Below are 12,587 nucleotides of genomic sequence, written 5' to 3' on the forward strand. Positions count from 1 at the left end.
GGCTTATGCGGGGTCAGCTACAGGTATGATAGACGAATGAAGCAAGCAACGAGTCCATAGACCAATTGAAGTTTGGTTGCTTGAAGCTTGAACGCTCCCAATCTTCTCTTCTCCCTCTTACGTAATATCACTTTCATTTCCTTCTTTTTGCCCTCAAACGCAACCAAATTTCCTCCTCGCTGTTATATATTTCGTCTACACATTTCCCCAAGTATTTGATCTAGGGTTCTTGCCACTGTGCTCGTCAAGAAGAAACCACTCGTCATGGCGTCGCAGCAGCAAATCGAAAAGATGCAGGCACGGCAGAATTTCCGGAATCTATGGCACAGCAATCTCATGAGTACCATTCAGGCCGATACTCCTTGTAAGGACTCTCTCCCTCTCTCTCTCTCTCTCTCTCTCTCTCTCTCTCTCACACACACACACACACACACTTTTCTAATTTCGCTTTTTATCTTTAGACTGATGTCGTGTCCGACTCTTGATTTTGCGCAGATTGTTGCTTCTCCTTGTGGTGGTATGTGATCTGGAACTTTCTTTTACCTAATCGATGTTTTTTGTCAAATCTTGTTCTCTAGATCTAATGATTGTTCTTTTTGCTCTGTTTTTTTCCTCGATTGGACGCGGAAGCGATTATTTCATTTTCAGTTTCGCTGTTTATCGTATTCGACTTGTAGATCTTGGATTGACGTTGACTTGCATTGACTGACAAAGTAGTTTAGATTGTACTTAAAATAGTTTCCGCTCTGTGTTATTATTTGTTTAACTATGTACTTTTAAATATATGTGAATCTGATGAAGAAAACATGAAATGCATTCGTATTCTTGTTGTAGGACATAGACTATGCTTATTCCTAGTGGTTTAAGATTGTAATGAACTGTCAAAAGAGTTGGTGCATTTAAAATGACTATAGGGGAGCGGGTGCTCAGACTCCGGCTTTTGGGTACAATAATATCCTGGATGATGGCAGGAGTCTGGTGGGGTCCTTGGCATTAATGTTCTTATTTGCCAAACCTCCACAACAGAGGAGGGGTTATATGAGAATTCAATTAATCTAACAGGTTATAACAGAGTGTGATGGTATTGAATAAAGTGTTACGGGAAATATGTCATACTGCCTCGATTGATAGATGTTGAGATCTTTATTTTGGTTGTGTATTATTGCACACTAGTTTGTATCCCTGATGAAACTTTGTTACCGTCTAGGATCTGTTGTGTCTCTGTAGCCACTAGCCAGTTGATAAATGTCTCACTGGTTTTTTTATTGTACTGTGCTCTCAATGAAGTCGGTCGTCTCTTTGAGTTTTTTTAGTTGGATTGGATCATAATATAATTTATGTAGATTTTTTGCCTTTAAACTTCCTCATGACTCATGAGTACAGTTATTAAGGTTTTAATAAGTAAACACGTTCCTCATGTTAGATTCATATTCATTTTTTATCAGAGAGCAGGCCATGATGTAACTGTGTTGTATGGTCTGGCGTGTACTTTAAGCTGGTTTCCATTTGCTAGTATGAGTTCGTACTTAAAATTTATCTATGATTAGCTTGTATAACCTGTCCCTAAACTTGATCTCTTATTTGTGTGTTTGTTATTTAATGACCGGATTCATGATTTTTTTTTAAATCTACAACAATGGACTCTTAGTTGAATCACAATTTGAACTGGTCTACATTTTAGGCATGAAGTGAATTTATTTTCTTCAGTAATTAATCTAATTTTCTTTTGTCCCATCACAGTGCACCTTGTGTGTCTTACCTTCTTCGTAAACGAGCTCTTTATGATGACATGTCAAGGTAATTGATTGATACTATTTCTGTTTTTCCAACATTCCAAAATAATTTTACATGGTCTGTTTGTGTGATATATCTGTGGTATTATTTTTTCCAGATACACATGCTGCGCTGGTTACATGCCCTGTAGTGGTAGGTGTGGAGAAAGTAAATGTCCTGAATTTTGCCTTTGCACTGAGGTATAGAAATGTGAACCTGTTTCCTTACTTTTATATCTACCTGGTATGGTGGCAGCATGTCATCTCTCTCTATCAGTTAGTTTGGCTGTGATGCCTTAACCATTGCATGATATTAGTCCAAGTTTACAACATATAATGGAATATCACGTATAATAATTGTTGAAGACTTGGAATATGATTTAGGTATGAATTAATATAAAAATAAAGAGCATTGCAGGATTTTATGGTTAGGCTAATAAATTGTTTCCAACTTTTGAGAGTAGCCTTGTTACTACTGTTATCTTGCGTTTGGAATCATGAATGTGATATTTGATAAAAATGATTAACTCTTCATGGTGAAGGGTAAAAAGGATACCATCAAAGGAAAATCCGTTGATCTCTCCTTGGTATGTGGTGAAGCTAGGCACTATGCAGATTTTAGATGCAGCTTTAGTAGCAATAAAGGTAGTTGAATATTAAGGTTGAATTAGTGTAAATGCCCCTATACTAATCAGGATTTTTAAATTAAACTTTTTAAATTTGAGGATCCATTGAAATTTCCAAAATTTCTAAGTGGACCTTACTTAATAGTGTCTACTTACTGGTAATTATCCAATTAGAAATTTTTGAAACTCTAGGGACTCAGTTCCAAACTTGTAATATGGAGATCTTATTCTCAAAATTTAACCAAGATAGTAAAATAAGGAAGCTCTGATTTTGAAAATGGTTATGATCAAATAAAAAAGCAGCTCAATTTCTTAACATGGTTCAAGATAGCAATGCCCTTCTTCAAAATGGAAAATGTGGACCCAGTGGTGTGTGTCTTCACCAGTTTGTCTTTGTTAATGGTGAACTGAAGCCTTTGTTATCGTCAAAAAGAACTTACGTAAGGGTTGGTATACTAAGTAAGCTGTTGATTCCTTTTATTAAGTTAAACAAAAATTCATGTATTTGTAACTGTTCCTTTCATTGTAAGTTGTTAAGTTAGTGTGTAGTTGAAAAAATTGAAAATGTACTGAAACTAGATTTAGAGCAAAAGATAACTGCTTTATTTAAATAATGGGTGTTAAAAAATAGCATTTTGAACAATTATAAATTGTTATTTGCAATTAAATAAATGTCGTGCAGGATTACTTTGGAGTTTGGGTCTTGAATTTTGTGATTGTTTCATATAGCAAGCTATATTTATTGATATATGTATCGTTGTTTCAGGTTTTCCTCTGCTTTGGAAACTCAGTTGCCTCAACTCGCTTTCTATTGCAAGATGAATTTAACATTCAAACTACGCAATGTGATAATTGCATTATTGTATTCTCCCTCTCTCTCTCTCTCCCTACTTTTCTCTTGCATTCACAGCCAGATACATGCAAATATTTTTTTTTCAATATAGTCAGTTAATTACATGTATATCTTCTTCTATTTAGGGTTTCATGTTTTGCCTTCAACAAATTGCATGTATATTCTCTATTGTTGCCATGATTGTTGGAAGTGAGGAAATTCAAGAGGCTTCTCAGTTGCTATCTTGTTTGGCTGACTTTGTGTACTGCACGTAAGGCTTCCTCTTCTCTCAGAAGTTTCTATTAGTTGTGCACATCATATCGGAAGCAGTTTTGTACTAAATATATTTTTCTTTTTATTTGTAGGGTCTGCGCATGCATGCAGGTAAGTGCGTTGATTATCTCTGAAATGGTGAATCACAATGTCGTACGCATGAAAATTGTCACTTGAGAGCAAATTTTGTTTGCAGACTCAGCACAAGATTGAAATGGACAAGCGAGATGGGAAATTTGGACCCCAACCAGCAATGGCAGTGCCCCCTGTTCAGCAGATGTCACGCATTGATCAACAAGTTCCTCCTTCTGTTGGGTACGCACCACAACCTGGATATGCACCACAACCGGGATATGCACCACAACCGGCTTACGGACAGCCCTATGGTTATCCACCTGCCGCACCACCCTCTCAAGGATATCCAGCTCCTGGATACCCCCCAGCTGCTTATCCCCCTTCGTCCTATCCTCCACCAGGGTACCCCCCATCTGGCTACCCTAAGTGATTACTTTAGCATGCATTGTTTTCTCTACAGCGCCAATTGATTGGTTCATAAAACAATCGCGCATATTTGTGGTGAAATGCAGTAGTTCCATTTGTTAATTATTTTGCATTTCCACTGACAAGTTTTGTGACTTGACACATTATAATTCCTGTCGTGATGTCCAGTCTCATACTTAGACTTCTATTTGTATATTGTTCTCATTGGTGTTCATAAATAGTTCACTTTAGCTTGTTATGTGCAATATCCCTGAATAATGCACTGTTCCAAATATTTTTTTTAAACAATTCGTGATTAAATATAATGGACTCTGGGCTCTTAACATGATAGGCCCGTGAGGAAGGATTCACTGCGCTTTCGTCAATTAGTTTTCAGTACCTTGTGGCTAATATGATTTTGGTGATAATAGTTACTTGTGAGTCGGTTACTTCTCTTAAATGGCGTATCTGTGTCGGATACCCATATCGGTATCGACACTCGTAGGACACTTATTGATGAAGTGTTCAATTTAAAAAATATTTGTTAGATTTTTGAAAATTCTATCACAGTTCTAACACAATTTTAAAATGTATAAATACAATAATCTTTTAAAAACTTAAATTTATTCATAAATTTTAATCTTTTAAAAACTCAAATTTATTCATAAATTTTTATTATGATTATGAAAATAAGAAAGAAATTCTTTTGAATCAGACATGGAAAAATATCTTTTCCATATCTTTTTGCATCCAAAAGAATTTGTAACATACTTTTGCACATAAATATTTATTTTCAGTTTATATAATTCAAAATTATATAAAATATAGATTCGTGTTCCCTGTCCTAATTTTAAAGATTATACATATTTTTGTGTTTGTATTCGTGTTAGTGTTAGTATCTGTGTTAAATATAGGATAAACACAAAGGATTTAGTGTTAGTATCTGTGTTATATATAGGATAAACACAAAGGATTCAGGTTGAGGAAAACACAAAGGATTCAGGTTGAGGAAACTTATATTATTAGTTTCACCTATTTATTTATTATAGTCCTTTTCAATTCTTTAGGTTAACTGTTTTAAAGTCCGATTCGAAGACTTGAAATTATATCTGTAATGTTTTGTAGATATATTTATAAACAAGACTTTAACCAGAACGATGAGTACAAGGGTTAATGGGTGTTGTTTATTACATAAATTACTTCTGATTTTCTAATTATTAATATTGAAAGATAAGAAAATTTCAGTAAACAATTACTTATTATATAAAAATGAATACAAATGTATATGGATTCTCATCTTGTCACGATAAAAAAAATGGGAATTTCTAAAGCAAAACTAAGCAAACAATAATTTTTTTAAAAAAAAAAAATCAGTCAGATTTGAAACAAAATGCTATTAGTTACTGGATATAATTACTTCCTCTCTCAAAAATAACAATTTAATCTTATGAAACATCTTATTTATTTAAATAAACATGTAACAACTAAATTCAAATAAAATAAAATTTGAAATTATCAGAAATAGTTTAAATTTGAGTTTTAAAAATTAAAAATATAATTTAAAAACTTGATTAAAAATAAAGTGTGTACTAATAATAGAAATATTTTTATTTTATATATAACTTATTGTATATAATAAATTTATTATTTGTATAATAATTGTCTTAAGATTATAAAACTAATCATGTAACTTATATTTGTTTCTTTATCTCATTTTATTTTAATAATTGTACTCTTTTTTTCTTGGGCTATACAATCATGATATTTATATTGAATAAAATACTTTGTTTACTTATAAATAAGGATGGAAATGGGTCAATGGCTATTGGTCACTATAATTTCATACGTTAACACTCTTAAAATGTCAATTACATTATTAATTCTATTATAAAATCTATTATTGTTAATAATAATAATTATATATATTATCTATCAAACGTGTGAGTTTGTCAAATTTAATAAACTTTATTTAAAGCTCCATTTTTTATTTAAAAAACTTTTCAAGAAGTCAACATCTTTATTTTAATAAATGAATTGCGTATTAAGTTGTATTGTAGTATTCTTATTTTTCTTAGAAAAGGTGTGCTGAAGGGTTTACTCGGTTATAATTTAATAATGTAAGTTGGAAATAAATGTTAAGCATTATAAGATAATATAATATTAAAATTTTAAGGATTTAATTTGATGTTTACTCTAAATTATATGAAAACATATTTGAGAATAACAGCTTTAAATAATAATTTATTTGCCAAGCAAGTCAATATACTTAATTTTAAAACGATAAATAAATCTAAGATTTAGTATACTATAAATTTTTTAATGCAATGCTATTAATAAAGCAATCATAACAATTTTTTTTATTTATGTTTCAATGACTTAATAGCTAACATTTTAGTTTTAATAATCTTTACTAAAAGACTGGGCCTTCTAAAATAATTTAGTTTAATTTGAATCTAACGTAAATTAGATGTCATAGTAGGCACAAAAATGGATGAAGGCACCATTGATTGTAGTAATGTAGTTAAGTTGAATATTACTTACTAATTTCTTAAATAATGCTTAAGGAAAGGTTACCCAAACCAAACCTTAACTCGTCTTAATATAATCATTCAGAAGCTTTCTTAGTTTGTCATCTGAAATTTTTATGTTTCAGAATAAGTGCTTTAAAATTAACTTCTAAATAAATTCTAACCATGTCGTACAGCCAAAATATCGAAACCACACTCAACAACAACTGCAAATTATAAGAAGTTCATCTAAAAGTTAAAATAAAAATAAAAATATTATGTATAATGTGAGATCAAAAGGTTTTCTATTAGTTGAAAATAAACATTATGAAAAATTAGAAAAGAAAGTTATCAAAACAAAATTTTAAAAATCTCATAAGAATAATTTTCAAAATTTGTAATTCTTTATAAAAAAAAATTAACATCACGGTTGTCAAGCAAATATTTTTTTTTAAATAAAAAAATTATAATTTAAAAAATAAAATATATGAAATTTCTTTATTTAAAAACTTTGATTCATTTCATCATTTTATAATGTTTTGCTCATATCTATTACAATAACAAACATTATTTCTGATAAGATGAAGTGGATAAATTTATTGAAGGGTAAAAAAAGACTTTGAATATGTAATTAACCTTTTGTCACCTGAACGTAAGCACATTGTCAAATAATCTTTTTCCCTATAAGGATACTAATTTACAACTAAATTTTCGGTTTCTCTTTACTCTCCCTCCTCTTCCGGATTTGTATTTTAAAATATTTTAGATTTAAATTTGTATAATAGATATTTAGATTTTATTTTTTAGAATACTTATCTAATTAATTTTTTTTTTTGAAATTTCATTTCTATAACTCACAAAATATATTTCAAATTTTATATTTTGAATTATATTTTAAAATCTATAACCTTAACCCATAAAAACAAATATATTCATTATCTAACTTTAAACATTATCAAATAGTCTTAAATTTGACCTACAAACATTATAATTCAATGAACTATTTTGAACTATCTAAATATTTACCTACTTAGTATGTGTCTGCGTGTGACTGTGTATGTGTATGTGTGTGTGGATGTGGGCAAGGAAGTGTGTGGATGTGGGCAAGGAAGTGTGTGTGTGTCAAACTCCATTATTTTAGTATAAGTCAACAAATATTTCGAGTGGATGAGGGTAGGGAGTGTGTGGAAGTGTGGGTGTTGACGAGGGTGTGAGTGTGAGAGTGTGTGTTTCAAACTCCATTATTTTGTTATAAGTCAACAAATATTTGGAGTGTGTGAAGGTGTAGGTGGAGTGTGTGGAGGTGTGAGTGAGGTGTGTGAAGGTGTGAGTGTGTCAAACTTCATTATTTTACTATAAGTCAATAAATATTTGAAATATGTGGAGGTAGGTATGGGAGAGTGTGTGTAAAGGTGTGGAAGGAGGTGGAGGAGTGTGTGCTTAAGTGTGTCAAACTCCATTATTTTATTATAAATAAACAAATATTTGTAATGAAAAACCTTGTTATTGTTATTATATTAAAAATATCAATCACTTAAATAAATTTGATACCATTTTCAATAAAAAAAAAACTTATGATATTATATTTATTATTTTTTACTTATGTTGAGAATTGAATATAGACTTTGATAGGTTTTAGCTACACTTATACTAAGATTTTTAAGACTAGAGACAAAAAGGAAAATAGGATGTATTAAAATTGAATTTGTTTGCTTCATTTATACTTGCTACATCCATAAATAGTGATAACTTGGATAAAAAAAAGTATCCTAGGTTAGAATAACACTAAAAATCAAATTACATATAATTGTTTGTTTGCATGGATCCATTATAATATAAAATCATTATTTTTTTTAGTTTCTTATACTATCTTCTGGTTAAATTAGATCGTCTTATATAACTATTTATAAAACTTTATATATTATAAAAATTAAACATGAATTGTTAAGAAATTTTTACGGACATAAAAATCAAATATAGATGAAATTTGATGGATCGACTTGAAAAGTTTTTTTTCTATGGTGAAAAATAAAAATAGGTTTTACAATATAAATCGTCTTTAAAATATATGAAGACACTGTCAACTTCCTGATTTAATTATATTAATTAATATTTTTAAATTTTTTTTCTTTTTCTTAAGATAGTATTTAGTTACTTTCTATATACTTATATAGTTTATCAATTATTATTATTATTTTTAAAATGTTTTAGGTTTAATTATGTATTATGTTTAATTTTTCATAAGAAATTTCTTCTCCTATACCATGCTATATGGTTTGTTAGGATTTGAACATCCAATATATTCATAAAATAAATCCACAACACAATAATAATTGCTCCATTTATCAACTCACTCTTCAGCCTTTTCAAATAAATAATATTCAACCATTTTAGATAGTAAAATTAAATCCAGCTATTCAGCACACACCAATTTAATCTAATAAATCCAAAAGAATGCAACCACAAAATATATTCACTTAAGTCTCATTGTCCAATGAACAATAAATACATGCATTTAGTAAAGGTAATACGATGGATGTAACCAAAAAATATCTTTTCTCAAAATATTCCTTATTCAATAACCCATAAATACATGCATTTAGGAAAAACAATAACATTAATAAATATTTTGCATTTGAATTTTCATACTCAAATGTGATTATCAATAAATAATATCACTATCCTTGTTAACATTAATAAATATTTTACATTTAAATTTTCATTCAATACTCAAATGGGATTATTAAAAAAAAAAATCATTCAATACTCAAATGGGATTATTATAAGTTACTTTTAAGGAATACACAATTTCATAAGAAAATATTTTTTTTATATGTTATCTTGGAATTATAAAACCCTTTTATTAGAGTATGTTGACATGATAATAAATTTAAAATTTAAATAAAACACTAAATCATAAAAATGAAAAATTATTATTTTCACTTTAAAAACAACACTTATGTTAAACATATCTAATACTAACAAACAAAAGAAATCATTCACAATAACTGATATTTTAAAAAAAAAACCTTTTACATTAAAATATAAATAATATATCATTAAATATGTTCTTTAAAATGGGGGGGGGGGGGGGGGAGTATAATATTAAAAATAGGAAATAAATAATGTTATATTAAAACATAAATTATGTTTCATTAAATAGACTCTTATAAAATTAATGGAAGAGAAAACATAAAAAGTTTCATATTTAGAAAGGAATCCTAATTAACAAATAAATTAAAATCCTGCATTTGATTTGTGTATTGAAGATGCCTTATAACCTTTTGTATCTTAACAATAATTATAAGAATTAATGATGTATTATCTTTTAACCTATTAGTGCATTGGACGAAAGAGAAAGACATAAAACATGAGAGCAGTATCCATATAAAACACTATTATTTGGATTCCTAAATATATGATTTACAAATGTGATCATTTGTACCCTACTTTGTTAATAAAATAAGAAAAAAAATTAACAATATATAGTAAATAATAAAAAAACCTCAAATTATACAATATTACCATGTTTTTTTATATTTGATGATGCTAATTAATTCAATTTGATTATTAAGTATTAACATTATAATCCACACTATACGATTATTCGTGAAAATAATGATAGATTCGTTGAATAATAGTAAATGAGTTTAACAAAATTGTAATTCATGATAAAACCTAATGAACACAAGTGGATGCAAACATCTTAAAGAATGTACTATTAGCATTTATTTATTTATTTTAACTTTACAATAATGGTTATTGTTATCTTTTTGATAAAATTAATCTTTAGAAAAAACCAAGACTTAAGGTTTTAAAATGAATAAAATTAATTTTGGAGTGTGAGTTTTTAGATTATTCACAACCTATTGACAAGAGTTGAAGGGTTGTGTTGATAATATAAAACAATCTTATAAGGTCAACTATACTATGGATAAAATTAAAATAATCATTATAAAATGAGAATTTATAATTAAATAATAGTGCAATTTTTATAGGAAAATAGTAAATGGCATATTTTGTCAACTTATAATACGTTTAATGTTAGTTTTATTAAACGACGAAAAAGCTCTCCAACACAACTTTCTCTTTCTTTCTTTCTTTCTTTTTCTTTTTTTCTTTTTCTGATTTTCCTATGCTGGTAAACTACCATTACCATGCTCCTAAGTTGCAAACGTTCGAAACAAAACAAAAAGATTCCCTGTCTTTTTATGACCAAAATTTGTCCAAAACTGATGCCATGCCCTCCACTCAATTCCTTCACTTCCCAATCCATGCTCTAAAATCCCAACACTCTAAAACTAAAACCTTGCTTCCAAGTTGCAAATAAGGAAGGGAACAATAATTAATAAATCCCACCAATTTGCTAAATCATAGAGCCAACCAATTAGGAATGAATTTTTTATTAAGAAAATATTATTAATATGTTTTTTTTACCACAACTGAATTCATTTTTGAAATGGTTTTAATAGAATAAATTTTATTATTTTCTTTAAGGTCACCAAAACCCTAAACCATGTTACTGTAACCTTTCAAATCGAATAATTGTTTTGCTGGTCGCGTGCTCTCTGTCGTTCATGATGAACCTCCATAGTTTTACACCCAAAATTGGTATTTGTAAACAACCAAATCAAAGGTAAAAAAAATGCAATTTTTTTTTTTTTCACCATTTAGTTTCCATTCTCCACATTTAAACGAACATTTATACCTAAATTTAATTTAAATATAATTATGTTTCCCAGGTCAAAATAGTAGAAGCTCCATGAATCAGATCCCAAATCTACAAAATTCATGTAAATGAGAAAATGATATACAATTAAAGTCTCAATCTTTCTCTGACCTTTGTATATATACACATACATAAAAAAAAATCAAAAATAGAAGAAGAAAGAATGAAAAACAGAACATCCTCTTGTGATTCTTCTTCCCCAAAAGAGTAAATAAGGCAACATTATTTGAAATACCATTAACGAAGCTAGGAAGCAGGAACAAGGGGATGTTCAGAGATCCCAGACGCAGCCCAGAGTCTTTCAATGAAGGTACCTTGCATATCGTCAGGTATAAAGGGTGTTCTGCAAAGAGGGCACGTTCTCTGATCGTACCCCATCCAACGGTCCAAACATCCTCGGTGGAATATGTGTCGACAATTGGCTAGCCGTCTGATCTCATCGTTTTTCTCGAACTCCGTGAGACAGACGGCGCAGGTTTCGGGTGGGTCAAGGAGGTCGCGGAACTTCACTACTGGGAGGATTTCCCGGATAAGCGTGGCGGAGACAGATTCGAATTCCGGCATTCGGGTGTGGGCTTCGGGCCAAGCAATGTCGGGCTCGAGGAAATCGTGGAGGCCCATGAAGCGGAGGAGGGTGCTGATGAGCCTCCGGAGGAAGCCCAAGAGGGAGAGGAGTTGGAAGAGAAGCTTCGGGAAGAGAAGCTCCGAGTAGCCCACTGGGAAACCCATGAGATTTGAGTTTCTTGGTATTGTTTCAGAAGAGAAAAAATGGCGATTGAGAGAGAGAGAAAGAGAGAGAGTGAAGTGAATAACTCAGAAAGTGTGTTATGTTAAATAGATAGATGAAGAAGAGTTTGAGGTTGGAATGGCAACAATGGAACCTTATAAAGGATACTTTTTTCTCTCTCTCAAACAGATATAATAAAAACCACACTTTTTAATATTAAATTAAATTTTACATGAATCCTTATTAATAATAAGATTATTCAAAACGAAATTTAACACCGCCACTTAATATTAATTTCTATTTAAATATTTTAAAAAATAAATTAGAATTAGAATTTGATTTTTGTTGGACTAAATTGTATTAAAAACCAATTTTAAAATAATTAATTTGGCTTGAATGTAACTAAAATGTCATTTTTATATAAACCAAATTACTTATAAAACTTGAAAGAATAAGTGAATATTAAGAAATCATAAATCACAATTTTTTAAATTTTAAAAAAAATATTAAATTAATTTTACATTGACATTAATTATCAATATTATGAATATTAACGAAAAAAAATACATATTTCTGAATAATCTTAAAAGAAATACTAATTGAGAATAATCATAATTAAAATTAAATAATATTTATTTGAA

At 29.4% G+C, this 12,587-nt stretch overlaps 2 protein-coding genes across 2 annotated transcripts; one reads left to right on the top strand and one right to left on the bottom strand.

The window, feature by feature from the left end:
* Positions 1 to 4,249, top strand: LOC137812663 (uncharacterized). Its single transcript, XM_068614811.1, has 8 exons — positions 1 to 364; positions 496 to 517; positions 1,741 to 1,797; positions 1,892 to 1,973; positions 3,165 to 3,260; positions 3,377 to 3,501; positions 3,596 to 3,614; positions 3,700 to 4,249. The coding sequence occupies exons 1-8, from the start codon at positions 265 to 267 to the stop codon at positions 4,006 to 4,008; spliced, it is 810 nt and encodes a 269-aa protein (XP_068470912.1). The 5' UTR covers positions 1 to 264; the 3' UTR covers positions 4,009 to 4,249.
* A 7,011-nt stretch (positions 4,250 to 11,260) lies between these two features.
* On the bottom strand, positions 11,261 to 12,069 carry LOC137812664 (RING/U-box superfamily protein). The gene has a single exon (XM_068614812.2). The coding sequence runs from the start codon at positions 11,946 to 11,948 to the stop codon at positions 11,466 to 11,468; it is 483 nt and encodes a 160-aa protein (XP_068470913.1). The 5' UTR covers positions 11,949 to 12,069; the 3' UTR covers positions 11,261 to 11,465.
* Positions 12,070 to 12,587: the final 518 nt, after the last annotated feature.

This window comes from Phaseolus vulgaris, chromosome 2, assembly GCF_051622355.1.
Source record: "Phaseolus vulgaris cultivar YP4 chromosome 2, ASM5162235v1, whole genome shotgun sequence".
Taxonomy (NCBI): domain Eukaryota; kingdom Viridiplantae; phylum Streptophyta; class Magnoliopsida; order Fabales; family Fabaceae; genus Phaseolus; species Phaseolus vulgaris.